We start from the raw sequence: 19,290 nt of genomic DNA, 5'->3' as shown, positions 1-19,290 counted from the left end.
TCATACACGAATGAAAGGAGTGTCGCAACTGTTTTACAACACCCTTTGTTAGTCACCCTTTAGATAAACGGAACGCAATGCCAAGGTGGCGAAACAACTGGTTGCACAAGCCTGGATGCCAGGTATGCTTCTTGTCATGAACAATTGTGACCAGTTGAGAGCGCAACAGCCACGCAAATCAAGCAGTTATAAAAAGCAATGATTGCACGATGAGCATCGTATTACATATTTCAAAAGCACATTTCTGAAAATGTAATGTAAAGTAAAATAATTCGATTGAAGACATCTTATAAAAATGTTTATTTGGTTGAAACGACTTCAGCTGGTCTAATATTTGCGTGACGTTAACGTTTTATTTCTGAAAAATAAAACAAGTACAATTTAATTAATGTAGTTGGTAAATTGTCATGACCAAACACTATTTTTCATAGTTGATTTCAAAAGTGAGTGGAGCTTTTAATAGTTCAAATAATAATAAAAGAAATACGTAAAATTACGAAAAGGAAGCGTATAAATGTTCTATTCAAGAGTTCTGGTTGCGGTTTTCTCCGCATCCTGCCTGGTTAGAGACGTGACACCAAGCACGCACTCCATTCCTGTGGCCACGCCCCTTTTTGTTTTCCCCTCATTAGTATGCGGCACGTCATCGATCAAGGGGAGGGGGAGAGGGAGCAAGAAAGGGGTCGCGTTTAAATACAAACGGAATCCTGACCACTGGCGACACCTCTTCTGCGGGAGAACTGCAACAGCAGCCAAGCCAACAACAAGAAGTCCAGCCTTCGCACTGAAGCCTCTACAGTAAGATATATTTATTATTTTTTCCGGTTTGTCTTATGGATCAGGTGAAATGAGGACAGGACAGTTTCCGGGTGTTTAAAATGTTGACAGTCCGGGAAGAGGGCGTGGTCTGTTTTTATATTCTATCACGATTGAAAATGAGCTTTATAGTGAAGAAGTGTCCCAAGAAAGCAAAACATCTGAAATTATCGGGTATTAAAAAACAAACGTTCTCAAGAGTCGGCTCCAAAGATCATTGCAGTTTTTTGCATGAACTGCACGCAGTCTCCTCAGGATTATAAAACGATCTTAGCCAATCACCTGTCGCCGTCGAAATGCGCAACTTCTGCAGTCGACACGCATCCTACTTGTTGCAGATAGTATAAATATCACGACCACGCTTTGCGTTTTTTGTGCACCCTTCTGACTTGAAACGAGTTTACATGGCTACAGATGAGTGTTCCTCGCATGTCGCACAAGTAAAATGGAGGAGCCCTTCCTCTCCCTCTTCTCTTCCTCTCCATTTTCAGAAATGTCCACCCTGAAAATCCTGTTGGACAAACTAATCCTTCAAAAGAATAGAGGCACTTGGTTTGATTTATAATTTCTTGGGCCTAAATCATGAATGTAAATGCTGGAACTTTTTGTTCAGACAGTGGGCAAGGAAGAGCGGGTGCAGTTGTAACACATTTTGCTCTCCCCTCCCCATTTTATGATTACTGGTGCTAGTCCTCTCTAACGTTTATACATGGTACCTTATTTTGTATATATATATATATATATATATATATATATATATATATATATATATATATATATATATATATATATATATATATATATATAATCATCTCATTAGCTGCACCGCTTATCTTCAGTAGGGTCGCGGCGGTGCTGGAGCCCATCCCAGCAATCATCGGGCAGAGGACACCCTGAAGTGGTTGCCAGCCAATCGCAGGGCACACAGGGACAGACAACTCGCTCGCTCATTCACACCTAGGGACAATTTGGACTGGCCAATCCACCTGAAATGCATGTCTTTGGAATGTGGGAGGAAACCGGAGTGCCCGGAGGAAACCCACGCAAGCACGGGGAAAACATACAAACTCCGCACAGGAAGTCTGGTAGCTGGATTTGAACCCACACAGGAGGTTCCCAAGACCTTAGAACTGTATATATATATATATATATATATATATATATATATATATATATATATATATATATATATATATATATATATATATATATATATATATATATATATATATATATATATATATATATATATATATATATATATATATATTTGTGTGTGCATGTCCACTGTGAGAGAGCTAAACTAAAAAGAAAAATCCAGAAATCACAATACCTGATTCTTTTAACAATTTATTCTTGTGATACAGCTGCAAATAAGTATTTGAACACCTGTGTATCACCTAGAAATCTGACGCTGAAAGACGTGTCAGTCCGCCTATTAGAAGTTCACCTGCACTCCATGTATCATTCGGAATCAGATGCACCTGTTTGAGGTCGTTAAGCTACTTAAAGACATCTGTCCATCCCATACAATCAGTAAGACTTTAACTTGTAATATAGAAAAGACCAAATAGCTGTCCAACTTTTAGGTCAGATGAGACTAAAATAGAACTTTTTGGTCATAATTCAACGAAGCGTGTTTGGAGGAAGAAAAATGAAGAGTACAATCCGACAATCCGAAGAACACCATTCCTACTCAGAAGCATGGGGGTGGTAGCATCATGCTTTGAGGGTGTTTTCCTGCACATGGGACATGATGAGTGCACTGTATTAAAGAGAGGATGACTGGGATCGTGTATTGTGAGATTTTGAGAAGAAACCTCCTTCCCTCAGTCGGAGCATTGAAGACGGGTCGTAGCTGGGTCTTCCAACACAAAAACGACCCGCGGCACACAGCCAGTTTTCCTGCACATGGCAAAGGATGAGTGCACTGCTTTAAAGAGAGAACGACTGGGGGCGTGTATTGTGAGATTTTGGGGAATATCCTCCTTCCCTCAGTCGGAGCATTGAAGATGGGTCGTGGATGTCTTCCAACACGAGAACGACCCGAAGCACACAGCCAGTAAGAAGCATGGCTAGAAAAGATCTGTGAAGAGGGGTGGGCCAAGATCCCTCCTGCAGTGTGTGCAAACCTGGTGAAAGACTACAGGAAACGTTTGACCTCTGTAATAGCAAACAAAGGCTACTGTACCAAATATCAAAATTTATTTTCTCAGGTGTTCAAATACTTATTTGCAGCTTAGCACACAAATAAATTATTTAAAAAATCATGCATTGTGATTTCAAGATTTTTCTTTTTAGTTTATCTCTCTAACAGTGGACATGCACCTACGATAAAAATTCCAGACTCCTCCATGATTTCTAAGTGGGAGAAATAGCAAAATAGAAAGGTGTTCAAATATTTTTTTTCTTCACTCTATGTCTATATATATATATATATATATATATATATATATATATATATATATATATATATATATATATATATATATATATATATATATATATATATATATATATATATATATATATATGTATGTGTGTGTGTGTGTGTGTGTGTGTGTGTGTGTATGTATGTGTGTATGTATATAAAGAGTTACAAAACATAAAAATAACATTTAAAAATATATATTTTTGTCTCCCTTGGCTCTTCTGCCAAATTTGTGTACCAAGTGCAGCCCACGACTCTATAATGCATGTATGCCAAAAGATATTTTTGTGGTCACACTTAAAGAATTTAGTGTACATTTTGTGTGTGTGCTATGTTAGTGACATTCCACTGCTGTAAGTCCTTTTGCAGTATGCTCCTCGACCGTCTCTAAGTGGGCCTGTTGACTGCCTGATAGGAAAATTGCCAAACCCACCAAAATGATAACCTGCTGCTGCGCTGCTTTGTGTAACTTTCCTTTGTGGTCGTTTGTATTACCTGGCTTTTACAAAATCATCATTCGTCGCAACCCAAATTCGGACAGAACTGAATGAGAGGTAAAGATGAAATATAGTTTGTTTTCAACAAAATCCAACATTTTGGTATCAGTATCCACTTGTTCTGAAAGTGGACCAAAGGTCGCTTGTTGAAACCCAACCCCCTTCACCATTGCCATTGTGTGTGAGGTGGGAACTAGTAGTGGGCTATACTGGGAATTTTCGTATCAATCTGATCCAAGTAAATACATTGTACGATCGATATGATACTCATACTTTTGCTTACATTTTTTATCAAGTTATTACAAAGTTTAACAGTATAGAAAAATGAATAGAAATATTTCAGTTACAATTGATAAAAAGAAAAACAAGAGAGTCAAAACAAAAAAGCAGTGCAATGAAAATACAAATACTGTATGTAAACTAGAGAACTAAAATACCTTCCATTGCACAATATCTTGAAAATATGTTTCCGTAGTGCAGTGGTTAGCACATTCACCTTACATGTGAAAGGTGTAAACATTTGTTGGCCTGAAAAGGAATGGGCACCCCCGGCTGTTGTTGCCCAAGACATAACACAGGAAATGGTGCCCCTACGACCCTAGTGTAGTGGTTAGGGTATCCAACCAATGGGGAAAAAATGTCAATTTTATCTCTGGCTTTTTTGCGATTGTGACAATAGATTGACGGGTTTTTGTTTCAGAAACAGTAATGTGTTTACAGTTTAGGTTGCAGCTTGTCACTCTCTGCAGGGTGAGCTTTTTTCTTATGTTGATTTAAATTTCGAGTGTTGCCACAGTAGCAGAAAATTCGACCTCACAAATGACACCTGGCATTGTCTTTTTCTTTAGTTGAAAAAAAAAAGTCCTCAAGTCCTGCGCTTCCTGTTTGCTTCAGTCATTTTTAGCTTCTAATGGGGGTGCCTCATTGATTTTACCCTCTCTTCTACCTGTAAGGCAGTATACAGCTGGTGGAGGAGCAAAGTATCAATCCCAGGACAATAGCATCAATCAGATCCAAGTACTTGTTTAGTGCCACCCCAAGTGGGAACTCTTCAAATTGGAGCAACACCTTCTCGTCTCATCACGCGGACATGTGAAGGCTTGCAATGAGTGAACTCTCGAGGAACCATAAATAGTAAAAGTGTGTGCGTGACGTCAACTGGAGGATGGCCGGGGCGGCACGTAGACATGATCCTCCTCTGCTTTCACCGCCATTCCCGAGGACTACAGCCGTCTCTCTAGAGACGGTTTGGGGGAGGGGGGAGCGCTTGTTCAGGCAGTGGTTGCTATGGTGATATGGCCAGGAGATCATTGAGTACACTCAGGAAACAAATCAATGAAAGAAACAGTTGTTATCGAAATTTATTGGAAGGTAGCAATTCCCAGTGGTTAACTGTAATGGGAAGAACAAACCTAAAATGTAAGCTACATACAGCCATTTACAACACCTATATGGGGGAGATTTATTTAAAAACAACAAATATAATCTCAATTTACTCAAGATCTAAAAATCATGTCTTGATAATTGCACACAAATGATTACAAATGGCATATGTACCATATGATATTGTGGCTCTGCAACATATGTGATTACACCACATTTTTGGGTTTAAAGGTACTGGAGAAATTGGAAAATCGGCTATTAAAGTCCTTAAAAAGTTCTTGAATTTGGTTATGAAAAAGTTGTATGAACCCTCTGGGCACCATGAAACATAATTAAATTTTAAAGATTTTCAATGCATGTCCAAGATTTTTTGATGAAAAAAAAATGCTTTAACTCTAAAAAGATTGGGAAACGCTGACTAGCAGCGACTCCACTAACCTGGAACATAATTTTCTGTTGTCCTTATACAAAGCCACAGTGGAAAGCATTCTGGAATATGGCATCACCGTATGGTATGCTGGGAGCACAGCAGCGGAGTGGAAATAACATTACGAGAGTAATCCCAAACCTGGCAATTGTTCCTCTGTCTTTTCAAACCAGTATGAATAAGCACCCGTACATTAGTTATAATGATGTAACATATGATAATGAGTTGAAATGATCGATTATTTGGGGGAGAGATAACCTTCAAATGGATGGTGTGTCTTACGATTTCATTAAACACCAAGATTGGTTTAAATAAACCAAAATACAATAACCATTGTATAAACCTGTATTTTACAAAATACTTGTACACCGAGAAAATTTTGTTTATTTTACATAAAATGAGGCTCACCCACAAGACATAATTGTCCGCTGCAGGTACTCCTAAAACCAAAAACCTCCTAAGAGGCTAGCCGAAAAAAAGAGGAAAAACAGTGCCGTGGGGTCAATTAGTCTCCATGGTTTATATTTATAATTGGGTTTAGCACTCATTTTTGGTTGTACGAAACAATACAGTGATGTGTAGTGGTCAAATAATACACACTGTTTGAGCAATAGGTATCAACCTGCCGTCCCTTTTTCTTTTTGGGTGATTTTTTAATGATGTGATGTGATGTTTGTTGCAACAAGCTTAAAAAGAAAAAAATGCGTAAAAAATAACATACCTAATAAGCATTGAAACGATCGAAAAGACATTACCGCACCACCTTATTTTGCATACCGATTGTTTCAGTTCTCTATATTCTCTCCTCAGATGGCCACCAAAGAGAAGCTGATCACCCAAGTGTTGAAGGAGGAGTCTGGGAGCAGCAGGAACAAGGTGACGGTGGTGGGGGTCGGTATGGTGGGCATGGCCACCGCCATCAGTGTACTGCTCAAGGTAAGACCAAATCAAGTCATAGTAATAGTCTTATTTCATATCCATGTGTTATATGAAAATAGTTGCTGTAGACCCTTTCATTTGTTTGTAAAAATTGTGAAGTATCCGGTGAACATGGGCTTAGTCTGGAGGCAAAAGCTAGGGCGAGACAATATGTCTACAAGCGTAAGTGCTAAAGGTTTAGCTTTGTATTCTCAAAAAGTATGGCTTTGACGTTAGTTTTCATATTCTACGTCACGCATGACATCACAGCCAAAGCTGGAGGCAAAACAAGACTTACGCTGGTCAAGGACAGAGAAAACGAAAGCTGTTGTTGTCATCATGTTGTGTGTTCATGTGCCAGAATCTGAGAAAAAACATTAGTGATTGTATATTGTGACGTTTGCAACATGAATGTCCTCAACAGTGGCTGCAATGGTGACACAAGCCAGAGGTGGCAGCCCCAAATGAAAAGAAATGCAAATTCTGTACAGCTCATGTAAAGAACACCCCCTGTGTTTTCCGATCAGGATCTGTGTGATGAGCTGGCGCTGGTTGATGTGATGGAGGACAAACTGAAAGGTGAAGCAATGGACCTGCAACACGGCTCCTTCTTCCTGAAGACGCACAAGATCGTGGCGGACAAAGGTGACAAGAGTGCAACACACCAAAACAGAAACCATCAACCGCCGCGTTGTTGTCTATACAGTGCTGGCGGAGTAAACCTAAGTGTCATTAAGTCTCAGTTTCAATGCACCTGCTCTGTGATGGGCTCAGAGGTCTGAAAGGAGGCACTCGAGAGCAGACAGCATTATTAAGACCAAAGAACTCACCAGGCAAAATTGTGGATAAGTTCAAAGCAGGAATGGGACACAAGAAGATTTCGCAACATTTAGGCATCTCCTAGAGCGAGCATAAACCACTGCAAATCTACCAAGACCCTCTAAACTTTCGGCCCAAACAAGGAGAAAACTAATCAGAGAAGCAACCAAGTGGCCCATGATTACATAGGATGACCTTCAGGCATACACATTTTAGTTGGGACAATCAGTGAATAAAAAACCCATTAGCGCCATACTTGAAGAGCGGCAAAAAGAAAGCCCTTTCTGAGAGAATATCACTAAAAGGCTTGTTTGCCGTTGTTGCAAGAAGCAACAACCTTAAACACAAAGGAAAATCAACAGTGGAATGGTTTAAAACTAACCATAAAAAGGTGTTAGAATGGCCAAGCAAAAGTCCAGACCTTAATTCTAAAGCTGTGTACGATCAAATCTCAAAGAACTTGGGGCGGTTTCGTAAAGAAGAATGTGCAAATATTTATTTTTCTAGGTGAACAAAACCAAAAGAGACATACCCAAAAGGACTTGTGGCTGCGATTGCAGCAAAAGGAGGTTGTACAAATTATAACTCGAACGCTTACTTTTCAATTGTTAGCAAAATATTAAATGTTGAATGCATTTGGTTTCTTTCCACGAATGGGTCTCAGATTCCTAAAAAATATTTTACGTTTTTTATCTCGTGTTAAGTTAGAAGCCTAAATATGGCAATGTTTCGAAAAGTTCTGGGGGTTGGGGGGCAATACTTTTGCAAGGCACTGTAAATTGTAGCGCGTGTGTTGAAATCTCCCAGACTACAGCGTGACGGCCGGCTCCAGGGTGGTGGTGTTGACGGCCGGCGCCCGTCAGCAGGAAGGAGAGAGTCGTCTCAATCTGGTGCAACGCAACGTCAACATCTTTAAGTTTATCATCCCCAACATTGTCAAGTACAGCCCTAACTGCATCCTCATGGTTGTTTCCAACCCAGGTGAGAAATGAAGACTGATCTGAGCTCATTCAGAGCCTAATATCAAACTATCAATGATAACCGTTGTAGTGTTTTTAGGAGGTCAATCGCTTATCTTAATTAATTAAAAAAATTATTTAATGAGGCAAACTTAACATTATGATTACACTCGTCTCACAACAGCAGTTTTTGGATATAAGAATAAGAGCTGACAAACTTCATAATCTAAAACCAGGGACTCTGACCTATTTGAAGCTGAGAGCTACGTTTTAGTTTCTGTTTAGCGCAAAGGGCTACCAGTTTTATATGCATTTATAAAATAACATGTTATTACTATCCTATTACTATGGAATTACCAGGTTGTGATAATCAGAGGTTAAAATAGGTTCAGTCAACCACTTAACAGCATGCCAGTTGTCAATAAAATTTCCTAGAAAATCACAATGACCCATGATATAGTTTCAGAAGCAGTCCGCGGGCTACTAAGCTAGTGTTAGGGGCTACCTGGTCCTACCCTGATCTAAAATGTGGATACATACACAATTTAACTGAGACTTCTTGGTACAATTCAGAGCCGCCGTTGCCAACCTTTTTGAAGCCGAGAGCTGAGAAGCGTTTGAATTGCATTTCTCAAATAGCAGGTTTTTTTATTACTGTATTGTTAAAATGTTATAATGTTATTACCAGATTTTTATTATTAAAAATAAGGATTAAAATAAGCACAAACAACCATTTAATTTTTTTTTAATCAATTATTTCTCTTAACAGACTCAAATTTCCAAGAAAATCACTACAATTCATTACTAGTTTACTATTTTAAGAACCAGTCTATGGGCTACCCATGTGCTGTTAAGGGGTACCTGGTGCCCGCGGGGACCAACTTGGAGACCACTTGTTTGGAGGCTATTTGCACTTTAATCAAGATACGCACTCAAATATTCAAGCGAATTTGTTTACTACAAATCAACAGAAAAAAAACAGAATAAAACATAACATAATGTAGTATGTGGGAACACAAATTAAGAGGGGCTTCAACGTGCATTAAGTAAAACTTTTGGGGAACAGTCCAAAGTTGCCATGTCCTCTACAAGTTACAACATATAGAAACTATAAAATAGCCATGCAACTAACGTAAATTCCAGACTACAGAGCGCACCTGATTAAAAGACATGCACAAATTGAAGGAAAAAGTTCCTCTTTATTTTTTACAAGCCTCGTCGTTTAAACAGCCATAAAAATGAGTGCATTCACATCCATTTCTTTCATTTTTTTAAAAAAATAGGGGGAAGTGTCTAGTAAAGAAAAGTAACACATTGTGCCGCAATTAGGAGAATTGTTTGTGGGCTCCGTCCGCAGCTGTCAATCTCAATCAACTAGCGCAATTGGCGTTAACATACTGTATACTAAAGCCTGAGACAAAAACAATCGTGAAAACAAAACTCGTTGTACTTTACTGACTAAAATTCTGAAGCCCGTACAATCACAACAGCCTGTACACATGCTGAGCGATGCGACTGATTTTAAGGTCTCCCGTCCTTTGCGCACATGACAAAATAATTGAGTGGAGTATTGCAACTAGTACATTAGAAAAACATTAAACATAAATGCTTGGAATCTATCTACCAATTTGCAACAGGTGATTAACTATCGGGTATATATTTGTTGTATTGGGCCAAAAACGTTGGCGTCATAAAATGTTGTTATCAGTCTGATAACTTTCAGCCAGATACATTTTGTGTACCCTCTTTCGTAAGTAATCAGTGTCGGCATGTGTAATATATATATATATTTTTATTATTAGAAGCAATACTTGGTCTCCACTCTATCGTTCTATCATGTGCGCAAGGGATGGGAGAGCTTAAAACGAGTTGCATGGCCCAGCATGTGTACAGGATGTTGTGATTGTACGAGTGACTGAATTTTGTACTGTACAATTTGTTTTGAGAATGTTTTTGATGCACTCCTGCGTATATGTTAATGCTAATTAATATTGACTGCTGCGCTAGTTGATAAAAATAGACCGCTACGGACACAGCCCGCAAACGAGCGTCTTAATCGGGTCACAGTTTTTTACTTTTCTGTACTAAACATTTCCCTGTTGATTCTGCCACGATAAGTTGCATCGTACTGTAAGCCACAGTGTTTAAACTGTAGGAAAAAAGTAAGCGGCTTGTAGTCTGGAATTTACGATACTTTTTAAGTTCATCACACCGAAACTAGTTAAGTCATCATCAGATCGTGCTCCTCCCCTCTCAGTGGACATCTTGACTTATGTTGCTTGGAAGCTGAGCGGTTTCCCGCGTCACCGCGTCATTGGGTCCGGCACAAACCTTGACACGGCCCGCTTCCGTCACCTCATGGGCGAGAAACTCTCCCTCCATCCTTCCAGCTGCCATGGATGGATCATTGGCGAGCACGGGGACTCCAGTGGTATGCGTCTCTTCGCTATAAATACATTTGGATCTGCGATACGAGTGGGTCTTAAAATTAGCATTAGGTTATAGCCAGTAATTTGAATTTGTATTTGGCTGCCGTTAGTGCCCGTGTGGAGCGGTGTGAACGTGGCCGGCGTCAGCCTTCAGGGCATCAACCCGAAGATGGGGGCTGAGGGGGATACTGAAGACTGGAAGGCAGTGCACAAAATGGTGGTTGATGGGTGAGTACTTAGGGAAAGCAGTTGATCACGTGCTAACACGCCCTCCTTTCTTGTGAGTGCGTGCTGTAAAGTCCAATTTGCACAAAGTCCACAATTGGATTCAGGACCGCTGCCTATTCGGAGTGAGGAATTTGTTTAAAATAATAAGTCTGCCAAAGCCGGGATGTCAAACTCAGTTTGGCTCTGGGGCCGTATTCCAAAATGTATGTTCTTGGGTGGGCCTAATCAGTCAAAGAATGTAAACTTAAAATGTTTAGCATAGTTTTTCAGTATTATGTTTTTTCATTAAGCCTACTCTAAAAGGCTACCTTAGACATTAGAATCACAGATGGCAAGGGATCTTTTCTAAACACAACATATTTATTCACAAACAATGAGGGGGAAAAAATTATGAAGCATTGAATGTGCTTTATTTTAACAGTTGAGTGAATGCAGTTTTGCACCTGAACCAACTTATCACACTCTACAAAGCCAAATGAGAGCTATGAAAAAAACGGCCAGAGGGAGCATTTGGTTTGCATTTATTTTAGAAATCGTGATCTAGAGTTGGGGTGTCTAAACTTTACAGAAAGCGGGCCAAATTTGGTAAGTTGAAAGTGTGTGTGGGATGACTATTTAGCCCAGCATTCACCCTCCGTGAAAGGTTTGCAGTGTTTGCGATCAGCATCATGATCAGCGTCGCAACCTTGTAGTTCGCTGATGGAGCTCACCTTTGTAACATTTTCATTTCACTCGCAGGGTCTCGTGAAAAAGTGTGTTAAAACAGCTTCCAATTGCTTCACCCTTCCATAACTTTTGTTTCCAGTTAGCTTTTTGTAGTCAGCATATTTACTCGTGCTGTGCCTCTTGATATGATATCAATTGAAAACAGCCATTGTCTCTCTGATGCAGTTGTTCTGGATTTGGGTGGAAAAATACTCCAATTTCCACTTGTCCTGGAAACGGTGGCCCTCATAGTAAACTTTCCTGTTTTTATTCACAGTTGTCATGAAGTGGGGTGGGGTAAATTTTTTATAGAAAGCCAAGGGCAAGGTGGCCAAGAGGCTACTGCTATCATCCGGTGAAATGGTGACTTTTTTTTTTTCATCCTGTGGTTAACATTACTAGCAGGTCACATATTACTGTATTAGTTTTATGACAGAGGCCGCACGCCAGTTTTTTTACATACTCTAATTTATGGTGGGCTGAATAAATTCATCCAATGGGCCGTTTCCGGCCCACAGCCTTATGTTAGACATGCTGGGTTAACTGGTTTATTTTAACAGTTGAGTGAATGTAGTTTTACATGTGAACCAACTCACCATGGTATACAAATTCAAGTGGAGCTATGAAAATATATATATAAATTTCCCATGATTGCACTAGTTTGAAATGAATAACACAGAAATACAAAATAAAAGTTTTAACTGTGCGTTGGCAATAAGATTAAACTACATCAAATCAAACTACTAGGCCAGTTTGACTAAATTTGAGAGCAGCCAGGGGGAGCATTTAGTTTAGATTTATTTAAAAAATAAAAACCGTTGTTAGAAATTACACAGGAACTCGTTCTTTTTTGACACAGTCAGAATTTGATGGCATGCCGGATTAATTCATCCAATGGGCTGGGTATGTTTACATGCCCTCGTTCACTGGTCTGTTTTAATGGTTGAATCTATGCAGTTTTATACCTGAACCAACTCACCACGCTATACAAACTCAATTATGCAGTGTATGGGCAATAAAATTAGACTACATCAGATCAAACTACTGGGCCTGAGTATACCATTGACTGCCCTCTCGTGGCCAGGGGGAGCATCTGGTTAGATTTAAAAAATCATAAGTTTTTATAGAAATTACCTAGACTAGAGACTTACTTCTTTCTTTAGTCATAGTCAGAAAATTATGGCTTAAATCATCCAATGCATTGGTTCCGGCCCACAAGCCGTATTTTTGACATGACTGAATTGGGCAGATTGCAGTGCAGTGGCAAAGCAAAAAGAGGGTGGGTTGTGCCAACGTTTGCATTCAAATGCTGTATATCGTTTTCAACACTGAAAGATGGGTCAGGTCATTTTATAGATAAGGTTAAAAAAACCTTTCTGTAAATAATATGTAAATGATTGATGGTCTGAATATGGCAATATAACTCTGTACATAATTAACAATGGAACATAAAACATTGGCAAACAATAACTGTGTATGAAATGTAGCCTCAAAGGAACAAAGTTAGACTATACTTCTAGGGTTTATTCAAATCCAAATTTTCCTGTGTTAATCTGCATGCAAATTTAAACATTGATTTACAATAGAGTTTAAGATAATAAAAGCCGAGAGAATTTAATTAAGAGACATGTTTCTGAAATAACAATCACTTAAAGGGACTGTGTGATTATTTAGTGCTCCTTGTGGTGAAAAAATATGTCATTTAAAAGAAAACAAGATTTATTTAAAAAATAAACCAAATACATGAACGATTCTACAAACATTCATTTTTATAAAATATTTATTTAACATAATGTGTTCCTTACCTAGAGTTAGCTGACATAATTGTCAGCCATCTTGCTTCTTCGGGTACCCAAAATCTGAAGTGAAACGTTACATTTTGGTCTTTTTGATGAGCAATAATAATCAAACATTATGCACCAAATTAATTACTAATTCATATAAACTATGTATTGTTCTGCTATATTATAATAGCCTATATTGTTTCAATATACAGTGAACTTTTACCTAATTTACATTTTCAAATAGTTTATATTAAGCAACTTTAAAGTCAAGCAACAGAATCCCTGAAAAACACAAGACACAACAAAATGTAAAGTAAAACCAATACTGGATGAAATACAGAAAGAAGCTTAGCTTTTTTACACACAACAAATTTAGAGTGAAAAAAACAATGAACAATGACAGGTGGATATTTAGAAAAAATAATAAAAGTCAGCGAGAGAGAAGCCGGGCCCAAACCCCAATGTTATGAGTGACATGTTAGTCCCAACGTGACCCAGATTTCCGGACAGGTTCAGGCTTAATATCTTACCTCTAGCGTTCCGTAGTTTGCCCACCCCTGGTCCATGACTTTTCTGCCCCAATATTCCTATGCCAGAAAATCGAACAATTGTGCCATCTCTTGATTTATTTTTGTGTTTGCAGTGCCTACGAGGTGATCCGACTGAAGGGTTACACTTCATGGGCCATTGGCATGTCTGTGGCTGACCTGGTGGCCAGCATCACCAAGAACATGCACAGAGTTCACCCCGTGTCCACGCTGGTCAAGGTAAGGTTTCTTCATGAATCCACCAAGCTCTTGTGGCCATTTTTTTTAATGCGTGTCGCTCGGTAGGGCTTGTACGGCGTGCAGGAAGAGGTGTTCCTGAGCGTCCCCTGCGTACTGGGCAACACTGGCTTGTCAGATATCGTCAACATGAGTCTGAAGCCTGAGGAGCAGAAGCAGCTGCTGAAGAGCGCCGAAACGCTGTGGGCCGTCCAGAAGGAGCTCACTCTGTGAGCAGTCTCTCTCCATGGTACCACCCGTCCACCCCAAACTCAAACACTGTATTAGTCCAAGCAACTTCTCGTTTGCATTTACTTAGTTCTTGATGCGGCGAACGGCCTGTATTAAGATCGATTCAAGTTACAAAAAAGTGGAAACTACTTTCAATTGACTTTTTTTTCTGCCTGCTCCTATCACTGTATGTACAAGCAGAAGCTGTCACCGCTATATATTTAGCCTTTAGAGTCAGCCTGTGTTGACATCCAGGAATACTATGCCAGTATGCTGTTACTCTGCACTGTTGTGACCTCTTCCATGCACTCCTTGTACGCTTTGGATGTTGTCTGCATGATGGTCGTTTCCAGACTTCTTGGGTCAACTTTGTTTTAGTCTGATAGAGACATTCCATTTTCAGTGAGGACAGACTTCCTGTCCAACTGATGTTAAATAGTCATCTGAGGCAGTGGTCGGCAGCCTTTTCTTTCCTGTAGTTGTTCCCATAATGCTCCATTTCTGTGCTACGTTGTAATGGAGCATGTCGGGAATGAGTTCAGCCAAAACAACGATGTACATCGATTGGCCAATCACATGCGCCTTCAAGATAAAAGAGCCGAGACAACGTGTTACCGTGAGTAAAGATTGTGTGATCATAAGATCAATTCAGATGCCTTTTCTTATGTCATCGAAGTCACTCTCACTGTCATAATGCAGGTTTGATTCCTGTTGCATCCAATGTTCCCTCTAATTTTCCACGGGTCTAAGCATTCACACAATGTCAGTGAGCAACGGCAATCCCAAGTGTGGCATCTAAATCATTATCAAACATGTCCAAAACTTGACATCAAGTTACATTTTAGTTTACGGCAATGAAAAAAAATGTTTCACTTTTGAATGAATTGACTAATGTATTATTGCAAAGGTTTTACGGCCTACAAACGTCATTTGTTTTTACAACAATTCTTTCACAAGATTTTCATTTTTTTTTTTCCTGGTATCTTTTGACGCATAATAGTAACATTTTTGGGGGCTTATGTCGTCGGTTGCAAGATACAGAACTGTATTTAATCACATTTTTTTTGTGGAAGTACAATATTGGCAACAAGATTGACTTGGTATAATTGGAAATGATTTGAATGCAACACAACTTAACTTAACTTTTTCTTCCTTTTCCCTGGTTTTTTTTCTATTTTTTTAAATTCCTTTAAAAAAATGTCATCGTGTTAATTTTTTCCTAGCTGTTACTTTTTTCTTTTTGTTCTCTATTTACTTTTTTCTTTTGTTTCTTTCTTTTCTTTTTTTCTGGCTTTTTTCTGAAATTTTCCTTCTTTTTCTCTTCCTTTTGTTTCCTTTTTCTCAGCTTTTCACTACTTTTTAATTTTGGTATTTTTTTCTTTTTTTTTTTGTTCTGATTTTTGTCCGCTGGCTAGATTTTCTTGTGCGCTGAGAATGTGCAGGCAGTGCGCAATTGCGCACGCGCGCAGTTGAGAGCGAACATTGGTTGCATCCAATGTTGAGAAATGTTGGTCGGCAATATTTGTCGACTGATCAACCATTTCTCAATACAGTAATTTACCATCGTAAACCCTCAAAAGGATTGAGAGTTTTTAAGTGAAAAAAAAACATGTGTATACACAAATAAATATGGAAGGGTAGATTTATTTCCTTTCTGCGCGGCCCAGTCCACGGCGCAGTGGTTGCCGACCACTGATCTAAGGCCCTTTCCATGCAGATGACCGCAAGTGCACTGACAAGTAAATGGAACTTCACAACGTCTTTGTATATTTAGAGATGCGACCTAATGACAACCATCTATTTAGACAACTAACAAAATTAAAGAATATGTTGTTCGCACTCCCTGATACCCCCTAAGAGAAGTATATTTTTCTCCATATAAATTATAACAGTGTTATGGTGGTATTTTTTTCCATAACTGTTACTGCAAAGGAAGCGTATTTATTGTTGCTAGTTGTTTTTATCATCAAGATGACTGTATCTGGACATATTTTACGTACAAGATCATCAAATAAAGCCAGGATACAGAAACAAAACCTTTGTCTGCTTGTTTGGCTGTTAAATTTAAGGGACTTTTTTAGTCTAGGCCAGGGGTCTCCCAGGTAGTAGATACGAGATTGGGTCTATAAGAAAATTCAGCCCAGTCCTGTCAGTATTAAAGCCCAACTCAGCCAGAGCCTGACCAATTACCTTGATTTGCAAGACCAAGCCCAATGTTAACCCAAAATGTCATTATTTTTTGTGAGGGCTTAGGAAGCGGATAAGTGATTTATGATGACAAATTAAAGTCTGTCTTTTGCAAAGAAATTTAAGTTGAACAAGACTGTTTTAACATGTACATCGTTCATATTTCTGTGTCTGCAGAAGTTACATTAACCAACAATTTTTCATCATGGTACGGATTTTTTTTTAAGTGTTAACGGGAAAATTTTAAGGCCGTCCTTCATTTTGACTAGTTGAAAAGCGGGCCATAATCAAAGCAACAGTAGGTCCATAAGAATCTAGCATGTCACATTAAAAGAGAGAGAGAGGCAGAGGAATAAAGAAAAACAATGACGGGTGGATAGTAAACAGACAGGAAGAAGTTCTTTTAATTGACATTCCAAGAGTTTAGTACGGTACGTGTTGTTATGAGGCGGCTTTGGAGAAGAGGCAGAAGGACCAAGAAGAAAGCCAACAAGAAGCGAATGGAGCCTGGCCTGACCTGAACGCAATGATTGACATTTTAGGACTGGGCCAGGACGAAATTCGAGTCGGACTTTACAGCTTACCTCTACCAGATAACCCCTAAGACCACCTTAGTAGCCAGTGGGCTCGTTCTGAAAATATATCATACGTCATTGTAATTTTTTAGGAAATGGGATTTTTACCAGGCATGAAGTTTAGTGGTTAACTCATTTTTAACGTTAAGAGTTACAACCTGGTAGTAATATATTAACAATGTAGTAAAAACATTCATATGAACTCCCCACTCAGTTCACTTACTGTTGCGTTTCAGTCTTTAATTGATACATTTGGTTTTAACCAACTCGTTGATTTGCCGACTCATAAACATGGAAACACGCTAGACTTGGTTCTGACTCGAGGAGTTTCAACCTCAAACGTGACGGTGTCACCGTGTACTACCGTTATTTCTGATCATGATTTAGTTACATTTGAGGTGCTGGGTAAATGTAGTTTAAAAAAACTGAAGGATTTAGGGGATGCAATATGCAATACAAAACACTGGCATAGTTTCTAAGCTCTCTGATCTTCTTTCAGGAGCAGTTGGGTCGTTTCTTTTATATAAAAGTTCTATTGACTCACTCATGAATGAGTTTAATGCTACCCTGACTGGTGTCCTGGATTCAGTAGCGCCCATACGGCTTAAATCACGACCTAAAAGACGCACGCCTTGGTTCACCAATGAAACTAGATCGCTTAAACAAGAATGCAGGAAATCTGAAAAAGAATGGCGCGCTACCAAGCTTGAGGTTTTCCGTCAAACCTGGTGTGACAACTTAAAGTATAAAGCAGCCATGACTTTATGGCCTTCTTTAATAAGAAGATTAAACTCATACAGGAAGAAATTTCTAAAGACAGTGTTAATACATCACATATTAAAGGGCTGAGATCTATAGATGCGCGACATGGTGGCTGTCCAGGGAATTTTTCCAGATTTAGTGATCTGTCACTCGATAATCTTAAACAGGTGGTGAATATGGCCAAACCGACGACTTGCCTGTTTGACCCGCTTCAGGGTTCGCTGATTAAAGGTCTTTTTGGGGTCCTTGGACCTTCAGTTCTAAATATTATAAACATATCACCAGGGTTGGGTAGGGTTACTTCAACTTGATTACTTTCAATTACTTTTGGATTACTCCAATACCAAATATGCTAATAAAAGACAAAAGAAACTAATTATGAATGAAATTATGACTCACAACACGTGGTAAGCTTTCTCTCCTGGCTTTAAACTCTTTGATCTCCGGCAAAGCTAACATAAAATGCGACAGAAACAAAATGAAAATCCACACAGCTTGCCAACATCATTTTTGCCGTTCCATGTATCCTGTTACTCCCCAAACCTGCACAAAATTTAGTAATTTTATTCATATTTAGTTTCTTTTGTCTTTTATTAGCATATTTGGTATTGGAGTAACCCAAAAGTAATTGAAAGTAATCATGTTATAGTAACCCTACCCAACCCTGCATATCACTCTCCTCAGGTGTAGTTCCAGCGGCTTTTAAGTCAGCTGTTATCAAACCTACACTGAAACGACCCAACCTTGATGCAGAAAGTTTATGTAATTATAGACCTGTGTCAAACCTACCGTTTCTTTCTAAAGTACTTGAAAAAATAGTGGCACAGCACCTGAATGATTTTATATCCGAGAACAATCTTTTTGAATCAATGCTTTCAGGATTCAGGGCTAACCACTCTACCGAGACAGCACTGATTAAGGTAACCAATGATCTTCTACTGGCAATGGACTCCGGCGCTTTATCACTCCTGCTGCTGCTGGACCTTAGTGCTGCTTTTGACACTGTGGACCGTAATATCTTACTAGAACGGATGGAAAAACGGATTGGTCTCTCAGGAACCGTCCTCTTATGGTTCAGATCCTACCTCTCAGATAGGACGCACTGAGTTAAATATGGTGAAACGACATCTGAGCCCTTTAGTGTTACCTGTGGTGTTCCGCAGGGTTCAGTACTTGGCCCCCTTCTTTTCAGCATTTACATGCTTCCATTAGGTGATATTATTCGCAAGTACAATATCAGTTTCCATTGCTACGCAGATGACACTCAACTACATCTTCCGTTGGAGGAATCTGCCATACGAAATTGTGGAAATTTGGAGGCTTGCCTCACGGAGATAAAAGAGTGGATGTCACTCAACTTCTTGCACTTTAATTT

The 19,290-nt window shown here is 39.1% G+C and overlaps 1 protein-coding gene across 1 annotated transcript; it reads left to right on the top strand.

Annotated features, from left to right (window-relative positions):
* Positions 1-633: 633 nt before the first annotated feature.
* Positions 634-16,427, top strand: ldha (lactate dehydrogenase A4). Its single transcript, XM_088340886.1, has 8 exons — positions 634-798; positions 6,365-6,490; positions 7,000-7,117; positions 8,099-8,272; positions 10,508-10,681; positions 10,790-10,907; positions 14,040-14,163; positions 14,230-16,427. The coding sequence occupies exons 2-8, from the start codon at positions 6,365-6,367 to the stop codon at positions 14,392-14,394; spliced, it is 999 nt and encodes a 332-aa protein (XP_088197012.1). The 5' UTR covers positions 634-798; the 3' UTR covers positions 14,395-16,427.
* The last annotated feature ends 2,863 nt before the right edge of the window (positions 16,428-19,290 follow it).

Source organism: Urocampus carinirostris, chromosome 7, assembly GCF_059441175.1.
Source record: "Urocampus carinirostris isolate Australia breed hairy pipefish chromosome 7, RoL_Ucar_1.0, whole genome shotgun sequence".
In the NCBI taxonomy this organism is placed as follows: Eukaryota; Metazoa; Chordata; class Actinopteri; order Syngnathiformes; family Syngnathidae; genus Urocampus; species Urocampus carinirostris.
This window is presented reverse-complemented; position numbering and strand designations above follow the sequence as displayed.